Raw genomic sequence first — 23,273 nt, 5'->3', positions numbered from 1 at the left:
AATAAATTTAAATTGGATTGAACATGAGTGTGATACTGTTTAGTTCAGAATTATCAAAACTCTTTAATATTTCTTTCAGTATTTTGTAATTACTGTGTATGTTTTAGGTAAATGATTTAGTGTGTTGCACAGTAATGAGTTGTTACCCAGAGAGAGCTTATTACCTCATAATACTTCAAGCTGTAACTTTGCAAGATTGTTTCCATAAAAAGCAATGTACGGTTCAGAAGACTTACAATCATGTCATTTATAGTAGGCTACCTCTGCTTCTACTCAGTAACAATATATGGGGATCGAAAGTAGCATGTAGGCCTACTTGCTTAATTTCTTAATCTTTATGGTTGATTTAAAAGAATACAAGACTTTCCTACAGGGTGATCACATAGTGATACCAACTTTCAGGAATTATGGACAAGGGTAAATATTTCAATTTGAGATAAGGGACCCTGGTCCAGAAACAACAGAATCAAAAGGTATAAGCGAAAATCTACTCAAGTGCCACCTTAGCTTCACACAGTGTTCAAGCTAAGGGCCCCCACTTTTGAATCCTTATCATGACATGCAGAATTCCCACTCATTACTTCCCAGTGCGCTCGGATAATTTCCACTGTTGGACTGTCAGCATTGCACATAGTGCCAGAGAGACTACAAGTCCTAAGTCTACAGTACAGTAATAATGAATCCCATTTACCAGCACAAGTTTTACAAGTTTCTACATTTACAGCAATTGTTCAAAATGGCATCCCGAGGATCAGTGGAGGCATCACATCGTCAAACAAAGTTCTGTAGTACACATTGTAATATCCCGTGTCGTGACATCGTAGGCTTTCCCAGCGTAATAAATCTTGAAAGTCTCTTTGGGTTTGCTGCTGGATATATCATTGCTGCCAATGCTCTACTAAGGGAGGCGCCATCTGCCCAGTCTTGGGTAGGCAGCGACTGTGACGCCGTGTATGGTACGGAGGCCTATATAGGGTGTTGATTGGCAGCTTGGCGTCAGCTCTAAGTGGGACTCATCAACAGAAGCAGCATTCTCCTGAAGTTGGCAACCAATTGGATCACTGAAATATTGAATCGAGTTGATTTTAGGATCCAACAGCAAACCCGAAGAGACTTTAAAGATCCCCAGTTTCATTTGAACAGAGTTGTAGGTGGTGAGAATTCTTGCCAGGAGATCCTCTTCAGTTTCGACAGGTGTCTTGTACACAAGAATTTTCGGGATTACGGAAGTGTGCGATTCCACTCGTCTGCCTTGACTCATGACGTCTTCAGTATGACAGAAATGGCTATTCTAAGCGTCGTCAGTATGACAGAAATGGCTATTCTAAGCGTCTCCAATATGGCGCCTATGATTTCACTACAAACACGAGAATATGTATAAATAAGACAATAACATCTCCCTCCAAAAATACAGTGAAACTAATGGGTCAACCGAGAAAAATTGGGCATTTTAGGGAGGGGACAAGCTAAATATGACAAAACAAATTAAATCTACAGGAATCGGACACTTCCCTTGACCGCAGCTGACGATACCAAAACACCAATACCTACCTATAAAACTACAAAAATTGGAATCGGTCACTTCCCTTTAACTATATAGATCAACCATAATTATTTATACGAAAAACCAATACCTACAACTATGAAAAACAAAACCAAAACCACAACACCTCAAAAATTCAAAAGTCAAACATCCCTATATATATTAAAACACATTCAATACACAAAACATTGTAACTCGAGAAAAATTGACCCAAAAAAAAACAAAAAAACAATTACCACCAACAAATTTCAGCGGTACAAAGTAGGTCGACCGTCCCAAACACACAGACAGACACCCGGAGGGCGCCATCAAACACAAGGCGACATCTTCAAACCCAACCAATTCATAAACTCTGCCCCATAATGACATCACACACCACAGCACACTTACGTCATGGGCCAAAGCAGACGGGTGGAATCGGACGCTTCTGTTAACCCTTAAGGTGAATGTGCTGGCCACAAACCAAGACCCCTCTGCCTACCCATTTTTCAGGGAATGTCTAATCTGGGTGTTCAGAACTCTTAGTCCAAAGTGAGACCAGGCTCCATCATTTTGGAAGGGCTCATCATTACCACCTTCTCTACAAACTTATGAACAATAGTACTTGCACATGCATTCCAGTCAGTGGTATCAAAATGACTTTCGCTTGTAACTTTACACTCGGTTGCTTCCGGACAAGGGTCCCTTACCTCAGATTGATATATTGACTCATGTCCATGATCCTTGAAAGTTTGTAACATCATGGAATCGTCCTGTAGATGTTACATTTATGTAATTTGTTAAGGAAGCACCTATGTTCATACAGTACATAATAGCAATAAATAATTTCAAGTTATGTGGAGCATTTGTACAGATAATCATAATGATGTCATTTTGCATTTGCTTTATACGTTCGTATCTAAATGGGGCCACATGCTAATTATCATCTTATTTGAAGGAAATACTGTTGTGAGTTAATAATTCGCACATATCACCTTTTACACATTATAGAATTACAAACTCTTCTATGAAATAGGATTTGTCAAGGAGAAACATTTTTTAGTTTGTTTTCAAATTTAACTTTACTGTCTGTCATGTAATACCATCGAGAGAAAGTCTCTGCAAATATTCACATTCGTGGAAGCTATTGGATATGCCCTATCTACTATTTCGGCCATGTTGTTCACAGAAACAGACTGGCCTGGATATACTGTATTAATAATCTTACATCAGGGGCACTGTTCTAGTATCTTTTCAATGAACTGTAATAGCCAGGACCATAAGCTGCAATTTGTTCTGGAATGTCTGCTGTACACGCCAATCCCTTAATGCAAAGGGTTCAGGAACACTGTCTCTTGCTCACTCTTGATGGAGCCACTGTGATGTTTGTGGTCCCTGGTCACATCAGTCTGACGGAAACGAGGCCTCTGGTGCTGCTGCGAAGGCTGCAGTCACCCTACCTTGGCCCACTAGTTCTTATATTCCCTCCTATGATCTCTGTATTGCTGTCAGCAGGTGGTGTCACCTTGGCAACACCACTAGTCTTTCCTTCATGGGAACAAACTCTGCAGAATTAAACCTCTCCCAGTGGCTTGGCTGCCTTCTTCTTGGCTCTCTCGCCATGAGGAGATGATTTTTTGTCCTCAACCCTTGGCGGTTCACCATTTCCTGGTGGAATTCGCTTTTTTAACCTCCTATGTTCTAATTTATGTTTTCTGTCTGGGTTATCGGTTGTTTTAGCGAACGATACATGGGCTGTCGACTGGATATTATTTTTGATGCGTCATAGCAATATGGCGAAGGACATTTAATATTTAGTTCAGGACATCCGTTGTCTTGTGGCATATTTTATGGATCTTTCTCAAAGTCCCTGTTCTTAGTTGTCTTTCCTTCCATCGATTGTAGTAGCTTTCAACTACTTTTTTGTATTAAGTGTTCTACGGTTCTGATATGGGTGCGTATGACCTTAGTTGTTTTTGCACCCTAAAGCAAACTGAACAAACAATTTGTGTCCAGTAGGTGGAGAGAAAGTGAGAAGCACAATGCCATTGCTGTTGGCTAAATTGAGGGTGCAACAGAAATGTGGCTGTCGTTACTATTTAAGCATTAACACAATATTTTCTTTGGAGCATCTAACATACTTAATGAAGTGCTACAGAAAAGTTCAAAGTTTGTTGCTGTCATCCGATTGGATGGATGTGCAGATCCTGCAGAACCCACCTCTCAGAAAATAACCTTTGATACTGATCCTTGAAAAAATGAAAAGAGATGGGATGGAATTGGCTACTGCATTTATTGCGCAGCTCAAGGTGACTAAAACACCTCATTCAGCAGGCGTACCTTCACTGACTTACTTTCCTCTCTTCTTTGCCACAATCCTCCCTGGCTTTTGTACAGTGGGGACACCACTCTCATCAGTATTCCAGACTGACTCATGGGCTTATTGCCTGGGCTCTCTGAGAGACAAGGGTGGTTGTTTGTCCATAAAACCATGAAAAACCAATCAATACCAGCTTGACATTTTATGTTCCACCTGTGGGGTGTATTTTTGTGTTAGCCACAGCAAAATTGTATGCTAATTTAAACATAACTTTCATAGAGAGATCATATTTTAATTTGGTTGATTTATATAATAGTCTTTAAATATTTTTTCCTCATCTTTGGTAAAAATCTCAAACTTGGAAGTTTTGGTGAAGAATACTTGCAGTATTTGGTTTAGGTTTACATTTTGCAACATACTGTGTTAATGGCACTCTGTGTGAAACTTCTTGGCAGAAGCTCTAACGGTAGAAAGTCCTCCTTTGCAGGCAGATTCCATGGTAAAGCTTACAATTTTTTTTAAAAAAAACATATAAACAAAAATATTCAAATTCAGAATTTATTCGCAATACATAATTTGTTTACACAGATTTACATCTACGTAAATACTTCGCAAGTCACCCTAAGGTGTGTGTCGGAGGTTATCCTGTACCACTACTTGTCATTTTCCCTCCTTTTCCACTCACAAATAAAACGAGGGATGTTTAGGTTACTGAGACAAAGACACTATTATAGCTTAATTTTGCAAGTGTAAATATGCCCCCTAATAAATGATGCTATTAAGTAAATTGGAATTAGCTAAAGGCTTTTACAAACGTGTTTTTGTAATAAGTTGTATAAAATGGTTCATGTGAAATAATGTCTTCTCTACAGAGTGTACCTGTGAATGTAATTTTAGCATAGGGGTGACTTTGTCATGGCCTGAAAAGGACGTTCTACAGTTAGTTTCAGCCAAGAAGTTTGACATAGAATGACGTTGACAAAATATATTATAATATATAAACTGAATGCAAATGATGCAAGTATTCTTCATCCAAACTTCCAAGTGAGACAGATTCCAGTAAAAAACTAAAAAAGTTACAAATCCACACCTGAAACCTTTCAAATGATAGCTACCGCACAGACCAAGTGATGCTAATAGTTGAGCCATTGAACTGTCCCCAACCTGAGTGTCAGAAGTATCCCTATCTTCACCATCTTCGTTCAAGTGGCTATTTCTAGGTTGTGCATGCAGCCATTCAAATGGCTATAGAACAAAAATAATGCTCAAAGTTCGTTGATTGCAATCACTAAGTTTATTTGGTTAAACATAAAAGTTGAAAACCACTTACCAAATTTACTGCAGGAACATAAAAAACAATAAACAAGACAGCACAACACCTCTCTTGCTCCGAAGCAGGTGGTGGTTTTTCCCTCATAAAATATTAATGAACAATAAACAGCGATACCACATATGGGAAAATTGACCTACAGATAAGAAAGCACGAATGGGTCAAGTTTCCAACGTGGTCAAGTATCCCCACTCTCTACTGAGGAACAGTATTTCTAGGGCCGAATTGAGAATATTTTTCCACACTATTGGCTTATCAGTAGGTTCCCCTCCCTTCCTCTTGCCCTTTCCTCACGTACATATACTCGTGTCTGTTTTTGTTAGTAATTGTGATATGCACTGTATACAAATCTTGCAGTTGGGCCAGCCTTGCACCCCTCTCAGATTGATGCTCCAAGAGGCTGCTACTAATTATGACACATCATATATAGAAATCTTAGTTACAGTGCCTCTGGTGCACTTATCAGCCTTCTGGCCTAAGAGGCAGCTTGTGTTGCTTGGGCCTTAAAATGGCCCTGAGTATTTCAACTGACGACACTAGCTAAACAGCACTTGGTGAAGAAAAGTAGCCCATAAGGTTTTTGATATTAAAACATATGGAAAGGATCCAATTTTGGAGAAGAGTGCTGTAATCCCACAATTTCATTCTGGTTCTTGTTACTTGAGAGCCGGCCGGTGTGGTCGAGTAGTTCTAGGCGCTTCAGTCTGGAACCATGCGACTGCTACAGTCGCAGGTTCGAATCCTGCCTTGGGCATGGCTGTGTGTGATTTCCTTAGGTTAGTTAGGTTTAAGTTCTAGGGGACTGATGACCTCAGACGTTAAGTCCCATAGTGCTCAGAGCCATTTGTTACTTGAGATTGGAAAATGAACTGTTATGTCTTGTGTGAAATGTCACAATTTTGTAATAAAGCAGTTCGTGAATGTGTTTCCTCTACATTAGAAAATGTTAGCTAGTTTTTGCATAATTTTCTGCATTTGGGTTGTGCAGTAGCAACCATTGGAAAGGTCGACACACCCAAACTTCTCTGTCTAACATGTAATATATTCAAATGAGCCAATCCTTTTGATTCTTATGTTCTTTGTTTTTTGTGGAGTCGACATGTCCGGGGGTGTCCCACGTCTTCAAAGGCTCAAAATTGTGACATTTCGTTTTTGAGACGTTCTCTGTGATGTCCAGTGCTGTCCATTGGAAAACTCTTCCTGCTTTTGTGCACGCTAGTGCTTTCTGTTATAACATTTCTCTTTTTCCGGGTCATAAAATATGGGTGACAGGAGCTCTCACTGCAAGGGGAATCCTACCTGCATGTCCATGAGGCTTTAGGTGCCCCAGGGCAGTGTCAAAAGAACTGCCCTGGCCTTTCGCTTGAGAGGCATTCTTCAAAATGGCCCTGCGGGTGGCAGCCAACCGTTAGTCACTAACCAACAGTCACTAGTGCTGCTGCTGTTTATCGTATTCATTGGCACTAATTAAATATTCCATTCAGGTGGTTCTTTCATTATGAGTGTGACCATTTTCTGGAAAAATGGTCGTGTCACACAGCATTTAGCACTGTGTTGCTGGGAGCGGTGTTTAAGAGTGGCAAGGCCTAAGTTCTGGCTGATGATACAACCAGTAGTTAATGCGAACCATCAATTGAATTTGACTGGCATACTGAGTAGGTGAATAATTAAATATTTGTGGCAATTAGAGGTGAAATTGCAAAGTAAATTCACAGATGTGCATAATAGTATGTGTTGCTACAGTGTACATATCAGGCTCTACTAAAATATGAGAATAAAAATAGATGCACTAGATAGTGGCTCTCTGCCCAAACTATTGTCTGACTACAGTTTGGCTGTTGCTGACACGTATTATGTTTGGTGGAAGTTTTCTGGCAAATATCAATTCAGAACTTATGGAGCCTATAGACAAACAATATAAATAACCTATTGAGTGTTTGTCTCACTGTTTTGATTGTTAAGCAGTTGCAGTTTGTTTGTTGTTGTTTGCTAGTCTGTTGGCTGTGAACTTCCCATATTTGCACACTTGACTTAAATGGGTTCGTGATCAAGTTGGATACCTTCCAATCCATTCTGTTATAAACTGTCTGATGAGATGAAAACTTTCCTTCCATCATGAGGTGCATTTTCAGGATGTTCTTGCTTCTGTATTTCTGTGTAACTTTGTGAAGCTGATATGCTCAAGAGTGTATGGATTTATTTTCCCCTTGAGTGCAGTTCTTTTTATTGTACAGTAACTTTATCATTTGTACAACAATCCTTTGTGAGTTGCTCGTATGTTAACTTGACCCATATCATATTCCATTTATTCTGTTTCATGTACTTGTTATGAATTTTTTACCCCAAAACTTTCATCTAGGAATGTCAGTGAAAAGGACCAGAATTTAAAAAAGAAGAAGCTCTGCAACAAGAGTGTACAGACAGACCCAGAAAAAGAACTTATCTCTGCAGAAGACCTAACCTCCACAGGTGAGTTGCATTCACCAGTTTTTGTATTTGCATTCAATTTGTGTATTGGTCTGTGTTTAGCCATAGTAAAAATTTTGCATCCTCACGAACTGGGCTGTATTTGTTGGGTCCAAATTCTCCACTTACATTACGTGTCACATGCAGTATTAGTTTTGAACCAAGTGAACTGGTACTGTTGCCAAAAATCCATTATACTGTGCTATTTTTACAGTAGTATATGAGGCTCAGTATTTCTCACATTCGATTGAAATAAGCGAATACATGGAACCATGCTGCAAGACAGCTGTAATGGTTATATGGGCACACATAGCAAGGGGGAGGGAAACAGGTGTTCACTCCTCTCCCTCCTCCCACTTTTTTACTGAACAGTTTAAAAAGTGATGTAAGGCAATCAAACACCATACTCAGTATGGCATCTTACATGGTGCATTTTATTAAACGCTTACGACATGATCTAGTCTATTCAGTGGTTCTTCCAAGTCCTTTGCTACCAGCGAAAGAATGAGCTACATCATTGACAAATCTATCCCCAGGGGGCCCGCCACTCTTTGGCGGGTTCATGCTTGGCTACCATGGGGCCCTAGCCTTTGCAGCATCTTTTCCCTTCTGTGTTGCATGTCTACCCTCTTACTATTCTTTTTCCTCTCCTTTGGGGAACATGTGTGGGGTGTTTTTGGGAATGTTCCGCATTGTCTGTAGCTGACATGAGAAGAGTCTCACCACTGTTTTTCGTTCCCTTTTCCTTTCTTCGTTCACCTTCTGTCCTTCCACCGCTTCAGCATTTGAGGCTTCTCTTTTTTTTCTTCCTCCCTGTGCACTCCTGAAGGCCGGTTCACATGTCCCATGTGTAATTCCCAGACCTGCGTCAACAGGGAGGCTTCGCACATATCCCTGGTACGGGCCAGGCCCAGGGAGGGGTGATTGCCTGAGCTCCTACCTTCCCAAATTGCCGATTGGTCCGTCTGTCAGGTGTTCGGGAGGTGTGACCTGAGGTGTGAACCATCACCTAAGGCGGCTGTGCCCCCTTGTGTAGGGGGCCCCAGATGGAAGGAGGGAGATGCTGGCAATCGTGGGGATGTTCTCGCTATGAGCCAATCATCTTTATAATTAACGTCTATGAAACATAAATGGAATGAGGCTAACAATTCAAAGATCCTTCCAGCTGCTACATGGTTCCTCGTACTGAAGATGGTCAATCCTTTGTGACAGTAATTCCATTAATTATTCAGAAAGGTGGCTGGCTCTGTGAAATCCTTCTCTTGTTTACAGAATGGCACTTTGCTTTTGGAGACAAATTCTGATTCTCAAGCACAACAACTGCTTGCTGCTTCGCTTCTCAACAGCTATTCTATTCAGGTTGCCCAACTGTCTGACCGAGGCCGAAATGTAAACATACCTCTTTGATGAGGGTGTCATTGCCGTCCATCGGGTGATAAAAAAGGTAGGTGCCTCCTTAGTGCCCACACACACTCTTTTTGTCACCTTTGATAGAGTGGTGCTTGTGGCCAAGATCGAAGCGGTCTGTGGAGGTATCACAGTTCAACTGTACATTCTGAACCAAATGCACTACTACCAGTGTCATCGTTTCACAACCACACTCGAGTGTCTTGTTGATACCCAGTCAAATGTGTAACTTGTGACAGGGAAGTGCACGAAGGTGATTATCAGCCTCCTCCTCCCTGCTGTATCAACTGCTATGGCGACCATGCTGTCTCCTTTTGAGATTGTCCCATGTATCTCTCTGAGTTTGCTGTCCAGGAGATCCGGGTAAAGGAAAAAGTTCCTTACCCAATCACTCGTAAGTTATTGGTTGGTCGCAAACACTGCGTTCTACCATCTGGCCCTTATAGTACTGTTCTTGCTGCATCTTGCTCCATGAAGGACATGGCCGCGCAGACATGCAACCTCAAATTCAACTCTGAAGTTTTGAAATCACCCACTGTCCCGGTAGCATCACTGTCCCCTCGTCCATCTGTGCAACAAGCCATCAAACTCTCGTCTCACGGGGGGAAGTCACCATCAACACAACCGGCAGGCAAGAAAGGACAGAAGAAATGCTCCCGTGAAGACTTCCTGTGTCCCTCCAGCCAACAGACACCTCAGTCTTCCTCTGCTAGCCGAAAAGACTCAGTCTAGTCCAACAAAGGCAAACAGTCTTCTCCTTCACCAACTCGAAGATCCTCTTTGACCATGTCGCCACATGATACCTTTGCCCAGCCGGCCTCTGTGTCGCCGCTGTGCACCACCAACTGTTTTTCTCCATTGGACTCCGCAGGCCAACAGCACAAGAAAGCCGATGTTTCTGTGGACCTCATGGAGGAGGATCCTTTTGCCTCTGTGCCCTGTAGCAGCGAGTCTTCGCAGACTGGCTCTCGGCAACCACTAAAGTGACATCCTTTCATTTTTGCCTCCTCATGGCTCCCTCCAATGGAATGTTCATTGACTTCAGTCCAACAAAGAGGGTTTATGGTTGCTTTTAGAATCGCAGCATCCACTTGTACGTCTACTTTGAGGTTCTGCGTTTCTTCCTGGTCCGTTTTGACCTTCCCCCAGATAGTATCCCTCCCATGGGGAAGTCGTACTGCTCTTATGGGATGACATTCATAGTGAACCCACCTGCCTGACTACCCATCTTCAAGCTGTTGCAGCTCTCCTCTTCCTTCCTCACTTGGGTCCTATGTACCATTTATATCCCTCAGTCATTGAGTGTCACCGAACCAGACTTCCTTAAGGTTACTGGGCAGCTACCTCACCAATTTCTGTTGCTCGGTGACTTTAATGTGCACCATCCCCTTTGGGGTTCTCCCAGAATCTGTCAGAGAGGTGCCCTCTTGGCTGACCTCCATAATCAACTTAACCTCTTCTGCCTTAACACAGGAACAACCACGTTCCTTTCCAACTCCTCACACACCTATTCCTATTTGGACCTATCCTTCTGCACTGGTCTATTCTTTCTGACACCTACTCGGGCTACTCTTTCCCACGTGCTATCCTTTTGCTGACTCCTACCCCACCTGCGTGCACACCCAAATGGCAGCTTGCTAAGACCGAGTGGCACCTTTTCTTCTCCTTGGCGACCTTTGACAAGATTTCACCAGTTGTGATGACCAGGTGTAATATCTTACTGCTGCAGAACGTTCCATTCCTCGCACTTCCTCTTTACCTCCCTGCATCTCTGTCCCTTGGTGGACTGAGACGTGCCGCAACAAACTTTGTGCGCGGAGACATGCTCTCCGCATTTTTAGCTGTGATCCTACGATGTCAAGCTGCGTTTATAATAAACAGATGCGTGCACAGTGTCATCGCGTTCTTCGGGATAGCAAAAAAGCTAGCTGGATTTCATGCAATAGTTATTTTAAGTTCCACCCCCTCCTCTGTTGTGTGGGCCAACCTCTGACAGCTGTCTGGGACCAAGATTAATTCCCCAATTTCCAGCCTGATAGTAGCAGATGATGTCATCGTGGACCCTATTGCTATCTCAAACACCTTGGGCCACAATTTTTGGAAATTTCGAGCTCTTTCCGCTATCACTCTGCCTTCCTCCTTCGGAAACGAGTGGAGGAGGCTCAGACAATATCCTTCTCTTCTCAGAATTGTGAATGCTACAATGACGCCTTTACTATGAGGGAGCTATATTATACTCTCACCTCATCCCAATCCTCCGCGTCAGGGTGCAGACGCTGTTCACATTCAGATGTTGTAGCACCTTTCTCTTGCAGGGAAGCACTTTCTCCTTCATAAGTACAGCCACATCTGGGCAGAGGGTACGTTTCCCAGACACTGGCGTGAAGTCACTGCCATACCCATACCTAAGCCCGCTAGGACGAACACCTTCCTTCTAGCTACTGCCCCATCCATCTCACCAGCTGTGTTTGCAAGGTGATGGAACATATGATTTGAGCCTGGCTGGTATGGTGGCTTGAGTCCTGCAATTTACTAACCACTGCACGGTGTGAATTTCGAGTGTACCGTTCTGCAGCTGACCGTCTCGTCACTTTGTCCACCCGTGTCATAATCCCAAACTGTGGCCGTGTTTTTCAGTTTGGAGAAAGCCTAAGACACCTGCTGGAGAACTGGTATCCTCCATAGTCTCTACACGTGGGGCTTTCCTTGAGGAATTTTTTAAGGACTGAGTTTTCAAGGTGTGTGTGTGTTCTGACTTGTCAGACACCTTCATCTAGGAAACTGGTGTACTTCGGGGTTCTGTCTCCAGCATTGTCCTCTTTGCTATTGCCATTAACCCTATAATGGCCTGTCTCCCACCGGGCATCTCTGGCTCCCTTTATGTTGACAATTTTGCCATCTATCACTGTTCTGCATGGACCTGTCTCATTGAGCAGAGTCTTCAGTGATGTCTCAATTGTCTTTTCTCATGGAGCATCAACAGTGGCTTTCATTTTTCCACTGACAAAACCGTTTGTATGAATTTTTGTGACGCAGTTGGTTCCTCCCAACATCTTTACATCTTGGGTCTGTTGCTCTTCCATTCATTGAAATGATGAAATTCCTGGGGCTCGATAGGAAACTCTCTTGGTCCTTCCACGTGTCCTCAATGGTACTTCGTGGGGTGCAGATTGAACCACCCTCCTCCATTTGTATCGGTCCCTAGTTCATTCCAAACTAGACTATGGATGCTTTTTTTATGCATCTGCACGTCTGTCCCTCTTACGCTGTCTCAACACTGTCCACCATCGCGGCATCCATTTGGCCACTGGCGCCTTTTACACTAGCCGGGTTGAGAGTCTGTATGCAGAGGCTGCTAAACTACTACTGTCGTATTGCCATGACTTTCTTCTTAGCAAGTGTGCATTACATATGTCTACCATGATTGGTCACCCATCCTATGCCTCCTTCACTGAATCCTTTGATCACCAGTATGGGATGTGTCCCTCTTCTGTTACCTCCTGGAGTTCGCTTTCAGCTCTTGCTCTGCCAGCTTAACTTCACACTATCTGCAAATTTCCCTGTGGGTGTGAACCCTTCACCACCTTGGCTTCTTGCATCGGCCTGTGTTCACCTTGGCTTTCATTTGCTTCCTAAGGACACTACTCTAGCCTTACTCTATTGCCTTCAGTTCCACGACCTTTGCACAGAACTTTGTGATAGTACCTTTGTCAGGGTGTTTAAGGCCCAGGATAACTGGGAGATCTGGGAAAAACCTGGCAATTTTTTCATCCAGAAAAAACCCGGGAATTTATTAGAATTCCGGGAATTTCTCATTGTTTTAGTCTTCAGTTAGATTTTTGTAATTTTGGCTGGTAAGAACCAATGTTCTCACAAAAGATATTACTGTATCCTGGTACTGCACAATAATACTGCAGCAATAAAACATGAACGAGAGAAAAAAGAAAATAAAACTTACATTGCAAAGGAAATGCACCATATACAACAACAAAAAACAGTACTCATAACCCCCCCCCTCCTCCCCGGGGGTTCACAACTCTTTTGTGGATACGTGCGTGGCGAGCACAGGACCCCGAGCTAGTGCGGCTCTCTTTCCTTTCCGGGTTGCATACCTTCCTTTTCCACATCCTCCTTCCCCATCCACCCCTCCCTCACCTCTGCCTCTTCCCTTCCCCTTCTCCCCCTATGGGAGTATGTGTCGTGCCTACATCTGGAGATGGACGCTTGTAACTGTAAGACAGTCTCTCTTCTTTGCTTTCTATGCGGGAAAGTCTCTGTCCTCCCTTTGTCCTCCTCTTTTCCTTGCCTCTTCTCTTTACCCTCTTCTCTGCTGCGGCATTTGAGACCTCTCTTCTTTCCTTTCCTTTGTTCCTCCCTTTCTCTTTATTTCCTCCCTGTGCATGTCTGAAGGCCGACTCACGCATTCCCTCGCATATCTGGTGACATGGTAACGTGTAATTCCCTGCCCCAGGTAGACAGGTAGGACACGTACGTACCCCCTGGTAACGGTCAGGCCCAGGGAGGGGTGATTACCAGAGCTGATACCTTCCGAACATGCCGATTGGTCCCTCCGTCTGTTTCTCAGGAGGTGTGACGTTGAGGTGTGAACAGCCGCCTAAGGCGGGAGTGCCCTCAGAGAGGGCCCCCACAAGGAAGGAGTGGTGCCATCAGCGATGCCAGTAATCATGGGGGATACTTACGCAATGGTTTCCTCTACGTCTTCAATTTCTGCTCACAAGCGAAAGTTAAATGAGTCTTAGCCACAGGCAATTCTTCCATCAATGCCACAGTTCCTTGTTGTTTCTCAGTCGGACGAAGGTCAAGATTTTTCCACAGTCAACCCTTTCATTATTCAGAAAGGTGTTGATGCAATTGCAGGTCTTGTAAAGTCTTGTTCCCAATTACGAAATTGCACCTTGTTTTTAGAAACAGTCTGTGCCCTCCAAGCACAAAAATTGCTGCGAACTTCACTGCTACACACCTTGCCTGTCCGGGTGGAAGTGCACCACACTTTAGATTCATCACGTGAGGTGGTTTATACACGCTCACTCGACGGATTGTCCAATGAGGAAATTCAAAACTACCTGTCTGACCAGGGCATAACGGCTATACATCGAGTCATGGGAAAGGTTGATTAGGACTTGGTACCAACCTGTACTATCTTCTTGACATTTGACAGAGTTCAACTTCCATCGAACATTAAAACAGGCTGTGAGATAATTTCAGTTCACCCTTACATCCCCAACTCTATGCGTTGCTATCAGTCTCAGCGGTTTAATCATAGTCGTGTTCCAATCTGGCCAAATGTGTTAAGTGTGGCAAGAATGCCCATGAGGGTGCTTGTCCATCTCCATCCCCTCATTGCATCAACTGTATGGGTGACCACGCTGCTGCTTCTTCTAGAGATTGCCCCATTTTCAAAGATGAATGGCTTATTCAGGAAATCAGAGTGAAGGAAAAGGTGTCTACATTTGCTGCTCTAAGTTATTCACCAGTCGAAAGCCCACTGTGCCTCCAGCAGGTAAATATAGCACAGTCCTTGCATCTCCTTGGCCTACTAAGGAGGCAGCCACGCAGACTTGTGATCTCACCTTTAGTGCCACGGTCATCAGATTGGGCAGCACAAAGATTGCCTGTTCAACCTCCCCACTATCACCTGCTCACTCTACGGCTCACCCTTCATCGGCTTCTGCTAAATCACGAGCCCCAAAATCAGATACCCGGACTTCCAAAAATGAGCCTACTTGCGAAGATTTTTTCCATACCCCGACTTCACACTCATCGATTCCTCTCTCATCTCAATGTCCTGTTTCCAGGAAGGCTTCCAAGAAACCAAGTTCCTCTCCTCCGCCATGGCGTGTCTCACCTACAGCACCACCTGGCAGTTACCGCCTTCGGCCATCTTCCATGTCGCCAAGGCGCACTGCTGGTGGCCGATCAAGGCCGATCGCTGGTGGCAGGAGCTACCCCTGAACAACCTATCTATCAGGATCTTCTGCCTTTGGCTGAGTGCCGTTCCACGCTGTCGACCACCGGCTCTCAGTAGTCGTTGAGTGGGAGCAACCGTGGTAAGATTCTTCCCTTTTCTGACCATCCTATGTCAATTATCCATTGGAATATCCACGGCATTTCAGCCAATCAGGATGAATTGTCGATCCTCTTACGACCCTACTCACCGGTCATCTTCTGTCTTCAGGGATCAAAGCTGTGTCCCCACGAGCACTTTGTTTTCCCTCATTTTCAGTCAGTCTGGTTTGATCTCCCCTCTGTTGATGGCACTCCAGCACACGGGGGACTTAAGATTCTTCTCCATGACACTACCCATTATCACCCTATCCCCTTAAACAGTTCCTTCCAAGCTGTTGCTGTCCATCTTTCCCTTTCTGGATACACTGTATACATTCCATCGCCCACACCGATGGCAAGAGGTGATCTCCTTCATCTCCATGGTCAGCTCCTGCCCCTCTAATTGCTGGTTGGGGACTTCAATGCTCACCACCCACTTTGGGGATCTCCGCGTACGTGTCCGTGATGCTCCCTTCCCTATTGATTGACATCTTCCACCAAGAGGATCTTGTTTGCCTCAACACTGGGGAATCTACATTTTTGTCTGCCTCTGCGACGACTTTGTCTCATTTGGACCTTTGGTCGGTACTGTCCAGCTAGCTAGGTGCTTTGAATGGTTCGCTCTTGCTGATACACACTTAAGTGACACATTTTCCATGTGTCCTTCGATTGCAGCCACAACGGCCATCTCTGCGCCCGAGATGCTGGAAGTTTGCCCAAGCCGATTGGACGCTTTCTTTGTCTCTAGCGACATTCGTGACTGTCACTTTCCTAGCATCGACGATCAGGTCACTCATGTTACAGAAGTTATTCTTACAGCTGTGGAACGTTCAATACTTCTTACCTCCGATTTGCCCTGGCACCCCCCAGTTCCTTGGTGGAATGAGGAGTGCTGTGATGCAATATGTGAGCAGCAACGCGCTCTTTCCGTTTTCCGCCACCATCCTACTTTGGCCAACTGTATCTGCTATAAGCAGTTATGTGCGTGATGCCGTCGCGTCTTCCGTGATAGCAAGAAGGAAAGCTGGGACTTCTTTACTAGCTCATTTAACACGTTCACTCCCTCCTCGGAAGTTTGGAGTCGGATTCGACGGTTATCTGGCGCGCCTAGTTTCTCCCCGGTCTCTGGGTTCACTGTCTCGCGTGATACGTTAGTGGACCCCATCACAATTTCTAACTCAGTGGGTCAACACTTTGCTGAGATTTCGAGCTCTTCAAATTACCTGCCAGCGTTTCTCCCAAAGAAACGTACAGCAGAAGTGCGACCTCTTGCGGTCTCCTCTCAAAACAGCAAAAGCTATAATACTGTTTTCTTCATGCGGGAACTCCAACACGCACTCTCTTCTTCTCGCTCTTCCGCCCCAGGACCACATCCAAGTGTTCCCGCATTTATCATACCATAGTGTGCATTACCTTCTTTGCCTTTATAATCCAATTTGGACTGACAGTACTTTTCCCAAAAGATGGCTGGAAGCTATCGTCATTCTTGTTCTGAAAAATGGAAAGGACATACATCACCCCTCTAGCTATCGCCCCATTTCTCTCACGAGTAGTGTATGTAAGATTTTTCAGCGTATGGTGAATTGCCGTTTAGCCTGGTGGCTGGAGTCCCAAAGCCTTTTAACACCTGCCCAATGCGGTTTCCAAAAGCATCGTTTCTGCAATTGACCATCTTGTTGCCCTCTCCACTTATATCATGAACAATTTTCTCAGGAAACACCAAACGGCAGCAATATTTCTAGATCTGGAGAGAGCATACGATACCTGTTGGAGGACAGGCATCCTCCGCACACTGTTCTCTAGGGGCTTTCGAGGTCGGCTGCCCCTTTTTATTCGTGAATTTATGGCCCCAGGGCTCCGTGCTAAGTGTTGTACTGTTTGCCATCATCATAAATCCGATTATGGATTGTCTCCTTCCCGATGTCTCGGGCTCCCTTTTTGTGGACGATTTTGCTATTTTTTACAGCTCTCAATGGACAAGCCATCTTGAACGATGTCTTCAAGGCTGTCTCGATCACCTCCACTCTTGGAGCATCAAAATCGGCTTTTGCTTTTCTCCCAGTAAGACTGTTCGTGTCAATTTTTGGCGTTGTACAGAGTTTCTTCCGCCTTCCTTACATCTAGGCCCTGTCGACCTTCCATTTGTGGACGTTGCTAAATTCTTAGGTCTTATGTTTGACAGAAAATGTGCTGGTTGTCCTACATTTCCTATCTTTCGGCTCGCTGTCTGCAATCCCTCAACACTCTCTGTGTTCTGAACGGTACCTCCTGGGGAGCGGACCGAGTGGTCCTTCTCCGCCTCTATCGCACCGTAGTGCGCTCGAAATTGGACTATGGAAGCATAGTTTACTCCTCTGCTCGCCTGTCTATTCTCCGGCATCTCGACTCTGTCCACCACCATGGGTTGTGTTTTGTGTCTGGAGCTTTTTACACCTTTATGCTGAGACTGCTGAACCTCCGCTGTCCAATCGGCAAGCTGTCCTTCTGAGTCGTTATGCTAGCCATCTGTCTTCCATGTCTGCTAATCCGGCCCATGACATTTTTTTCAACACCTCCTTGAATTTAGGGTATGCAGGCCGCCCTTCCTCCCTACTACCACCGGGAGTCCGCTTCCGTCAACTGCTCCATTCTCTTTCCTTCCAATTTCCTAAAACTTTCTTGTCACTTGAGGTACAGCACCATCTTGGCTCTGCCCCCGGACCTGCCCGCTCCGTAACCTTTGTCAGCTTCTCAAGGCTGCTACCCCTTCTCTCGTTTATTGTCGGGCATCTGCTGCTCTATGCACACAAATGAAGGATGCTACATTTATTTACACTGACGGCTCAAAAACATCGTTTGGTGCTGGGAGTGCCTATATTGTTGGCGGCACTCCTAATCGATCTTGGCTTCCCAACCAGTGTTCGGTTTCTACTGCGGAGCTTAACGCTGTTCTCCAGGCTGTCCAATACATCCGTTGCCATCAGTGGATACAGTGTATTGTATGCTCAGATTCGCTCAGCTCTCTCCTCAGTCTCCAAGCTCTTTACCCTGTCCACCCTCTGGTCCACCAGATTCAGGACTGCCACCACTTGGGGGGGGGGGGTCTGTGGCATTCCTCTGGATCCCAGGACACGTTGGTATCCGTGGAAACGAGGCAGCCAATATAGCTGCCAAGGCTGCAATTTCTCTTCTCCAGCCTGCTATTTGCATGGTTCCCTTCGCCGATCTACAGAGTGTTTTATGTCATTGTGTTGCTCTTTCATGGCACGCATATTGGCCTACACTTCCCAATAATAAATTGCGGGACGTGAAAGCTCTTCCCTGTGATTGGACCTCTTCCTCCTGAACTCATCGTCGGGAGGAGGTAATTTTAACTAGGCTCCAGATAGGGCACTGTTTTTTTAGCCGTAGACATCTTTTAAGTGGCGATCCTCCCCCGCTTTGTCCTCGCTGCTCTCAACTGTGGACGGTGAGACAACTTTTACTTGAGTGCCCCTATTTTACTCCGCTACGTGCCCGTTTACAGTTGTTGCTTGATATGTCTTCCATTTTAGCAGATGACACGCGCTCTTCCGATCACGTCCTCGAGTTTATCAGTGTCAGTGAGATGACGTCAGTCATTTGAAGCTCATTTTGGGGAAAAAGCTCCCCTTCTATAGTGGTTTTCTAACTTTCCTTCTGTTTTGTTAGTTTCCCCACTTCTTGAGTTTCGCTTCCATTGATGCTGATTTCAAATTTATTTTTTTATTTATTTATTTTTTTTTACCTAAGCCACAGACTAGGCGCTAATGACCGTAGCAGTTTTGCACCCTAAAACCATAAAAAATAAAACAGTACTAATACAAGCGTCTGCCAACAGCAAAATGTGTCAAAGGCTTCAGAAGACTATGCAGTGCTTCATAACAACAAATTGCCACTGATGAGTGTGACGTCACAACTGTTTACATTAGATTCATTTGAGCAGTTGTGAGCGGGCTCATGTGCGGATGAGTCACGTATGAGTTGTACCTTCTCCTCCTTCTGGCCACAGAAGTGTGGCTGTTACCATTAAAAGCAGTAGCAGCAAGCAGCCAGATGCTACCTGGAAAAATTTTATTGGCGCGCCCAAGCTGTCAGATTCATGCAAGCACAACAGGTGTTTGCGAATGATCAGCGTTGTTACAACTACTAGCGAAAGCCATAGATTCAGATTATCAGAACGGAAATAAAGGACTAACAGGTAAGAAAGATTATGTGTTATGTTCTCGGTGTATCCAAGAAAATGAAATTTTGACAGAAAGTGTTTGGCTAGACTGCTACACTAGTAAGGGCCAGTTGTACAGTTCCGGGCTAGCAGGCACTTAAATTATATTGTGGGAGTAGTGCAGAAAATGTCTTGTACGAACGTGCAATAACGCCTAACTGGTTAATAAATGCGGGATAACTGAACTGGTCATTGTGGCAAGTTTAATGAAGCTAACAGGAGAATGAGTTTTCAAACGGACAGGAATAGTTACAGAATTAGTGATGACAAGATTTTATGTTAGAACAAGGAAGGAGAAGAAATGGTTATGGAAGAATATGGAGATTCCCAATTTATATAAAAATTTCGTACTACTTTCTGATCTTGTGCTTGAGAAGCTGTAGCGTATGAATGAAATGTGAAACTATTTCATAAAAAAGCTTTTTGCTTGTAGTAGGCCTAATTGATATTGGTACTTAGTGAAGTGTATTCTGTCATGTCATAATAATGATCATTTGTTCCAAAACAGTCTCCTTTATTTTTTGTGCAATATTAGACAGGCCAATTTCATTTTATCTAGCAGACAGTGGCAAAATACATGTAATCAGCTTGAGAAACCACACAAGTCTTGGGTACTACTTGTATTAACAGCTTTTTCAGTATTAGACGATGACATTTTGTGTTTTCATGTAGCAAAACATTTCCGAACTTTGATGAGATAATAGATTTTTGCACAACCAGTGATTCTTTATGTGCCTTGTTTTGTAGATTTACATATGTAACAAGTTCAACATTACTTACACAGTTAAATCATGCTCCACTGTTTACAAAATGCACTTCTGGATCAATTTGAAAACGAGAGCTTTTGTATTTGGCATACATTTGAATAATCTGCCTTAACCAGTATAGTCCTCAAAACATGAGCTGCTAATTATACAAAAATGACAACAGAGTTAATTGATGTAATTACATTAATTCTGCAGGTAATGGAAAAAGGCATAACAAACATTACCGTCTACTATGCCTCTGAAATGAGCCACTACGTAGGTTCTGTATGTTACATTTATTTAAGTAAACAGTTAGCTGCAATTCTACTTCCACTGTTCTGAAACAGAATGACCATCAGTTAATTGAATTAATTTGCACTGCACTCTGATTCACATATGCCGGTATACTGTGATTTGGCAAACAATGACCGCTGTTAAAATAAAATAATTGTATTTAAGTGTAGTGAATCAGCACCATATGGATGGTTTCAGTAATTCTAGAATTGCCAGTCTTCCCTGCTGTCCCAATAAAAATAAATTCTGCCCGAACAGGCCATGAAGGCCCAATGGTACTGACTGGCCACCGTGTCTTCCTCAGCACACGGGCATCACTGGATGCTGATATGGAGGTGCATGTAGTCAGCACAACACTCTTCCAGCCATATGTCAGTTTACAAGACTGGAGCCCCTACTTCTTGATCAGTAGCTCCTCAGTTTGCCTCACAATGGCTGAGTGCACTCCGCTTGCCAACAGTGCTCGACAGACCGGATGGTCACCCATTCAAGTGGTAACCAAGCCCGACGGTGCTTAACTTCAGTGATCTGACAGGAAATGGTGGTACCATGCAGCAAGGTTGTTGGCATCTGATATGTAAAGCGGTTTGTCAAATTACACTTAAATAGGTACACGAGAAAAGCCAACTGAAATCAGCCATGAGTACACAGACTATCCTGTATGGGCATTTCAAGAAAACTAGTAGAGTATAATCATAGAAACGATGGAGCTATGTGACGCTTTTGGTCCAGGGGAGTACAACTTGATAATTCCCATATGAATATTGTGGTAGCCTAAAGGCTTCATTCCAGTGAAACCATCAGGGACCAAATTAATAACACTCTGCACTGACTGTGGGCTGCTGCATAAAACATCATCATGGCTTTCAGCTTTGTGAACCTATTGTTATTTTGTGTTCCTTTTGTCTTAGGCTTATTGGAAGTTGAAAAGCTCCTCATCATAGGTGCTTTTTGCTTCTATTGACAAAGTATCAGCAGCAGTTATATTGTAATCATTATGAGTACCTGGTAGTTTTCGTCCTTGCAGGATTTATGGACTGCATGACAGTTCTGCTTCTTCCATGTTCTGATGACACTTTTTCTCCTTTTATTTTAGCAGAATCTGGAATGAAACTTGAGATGCATGTATTCACTGGTTTAATTTTCTTCGTGGATTTTTGAGCTGGCTCGTTTTGTCAGTGTATACGGTTTCCTTGCGCAGTAGACTGTCTTGGTTTGGAGCTTCATGTTATTCCTGGCTGATACAGGCACACTGTGGATGTTCATGCTTTGCAGTTGATACTGTGTTGTTATCTTTTCAATTGTGTTCCTGTGTTTTGGGGATAGTGTCAGTGACAGTGTTCCTAAGAAAAACATTTTCAGTTACTCATAATGGTCACAGTCTAACTGTTGCAGAGATTGTAAAATGTCAATTGTGTGTGGTGAATGAGGTTTTCAGTTGTTAATGCACTTAAGACAAAAACAAGAGCAAAAAATAGTGATTGTTATTGATTTATGATGTGTAGTTTGTAGTAGGTCCATTTTATTACTGTGTTCCAGTCCCTGAGACTGATCAGACATGGCAATAAAACTCTTTGGTTTATACTTTTGATATTCCAGCCCTTGACGCCTGTGTCTTTGAGACACAAGCTGTACTCACTATCGACACATCTCAAGATAAACATTGGCTGTGTAAATGTGTTTTTCCTGCTGAAACTTAACAACACGGAATATTTTTTTGTTATGTTGTCTGTTCGTTCTGCCATGCCTTATAATTGACATAAAAATAGATGCACATTGACAGCAATTAATGATCATTCAGTGCAGGTGCACTCTTCATCTGAACTTGTATGGTACTTTGTGTGAGGCTGCAAACAATGATGGTAATGGACAGGGGATGCTACGTATATAGTGTGTGACCAAATTGTGAATTTGGTTTGGATGTTGAAGCTTGCAAGTATAGCCTAAGCGGATAAGGAGACTGCACACACAAAGCAGGAAATCCAGACTCAAGACTCGGTCTGGCACAAATTTTCACTTGTTGCCATTAAATTTATTTCAACACCCAATGGTGGCTAATGCCAGAATTTCAATTTTGTCATGTAATGCAGAATATGGTTGGCAACTATGAGATTATTGTGTTACTTCCTGGATGGCAAATAATTATCCTGGCAAGCTCACTTAATATTTTCTTTTTATTTCCATTGATTAACCTTTCACGTATTTTCACATAAGGTGTGACAGTGAGTTATGAATTTATGGTTTTGAGTTCAGGAAGTTTATTTCACACAAAAACTGCATCTAACAGACTTTTGCGTTGAGATCTATATGCCCTTCTCACCATTAGGGCAATTAGGTAGAGCTGGTATGCTCAGTGAGTTAACTGATGACATTAAGACAAAATTGCAGTAATAATGACCACTTTCATACTTTTTGCTCTGAATTGGAACATGCAATACTCCTACACAACAATTGTGGACCTTGCCTACTCAATGCAAATGTTGCAGAAGATTAAATGGCCATAGTTCATTGCATGTCAGGTATCAAGACCTCCTCAGTGTGGAAAATCATTAGTACCATTGAAAGAAGAATCTACTTTTCTTACACGAGTTGTCCAACTGCTCTCTCCCGACCTGTGACACAAATGTTTCAAGCAGTCTCCGCTGCCTTACCCACTCCATTAAATCCAAAACAAACACTATGTTAAAAATATTAGACCTTTCCCAACTTGCAGCTCTATTTTATATTGTTCACAAGATTCAAATATGCAAAATCCAATTCTTAACGGCAAGACAGATATTAGAACCCCAGAGAAGAAAATGACAATTGATAAATACTTTCATAGCACATTATGTAACTGCTTGGTGTTCACTTCGTTTATCAAAATTATTTCATGCAGAAAATTGTGTGAGTAAGGAGAA

General features: G+C 43.4%; 1 protein-coding gene across 1 annotated transcript in view; it reads left to right on the top strand.

Annotated features, from left to right (window-relative positions):
* LOC124791793 (geminin-like) overlaps positions 1-23,273 on the top strand; it is a 44,122-nt gene that overhangs the window by 2,097 nt on the left and 18,752 nt on the right. The window contains exon 3 of the mRNA XM_047257888.1: positions 7,532-7,641. Coding sequence (XP_047113844.1) covers positions 7,532-7,641 — 110 coding nt within the window. The remainder of the gene's footprint in view (positions 1-7,531; positions 7,642-23,273) is intronic.

Source organism: Schistocerca piceifrons, chromosome 1 (assembly GCF_021461385.2).
Source record: "Schistocerca piceifrons isolate TAMUIC-IGC-003096 chromosome 1, iqSchPice1.1, whole genome shotgun sequence".
NCBI classification, from domain to species: Eukaryota; Metazoa; Arthropoda; class Insecta; order Orthoptera; family Acrididae; genus Schistocerca; species Schistocerca piceifrons.
This window is presented reverse-complemented; position numbering and strand designations above follow the sequence as displayed.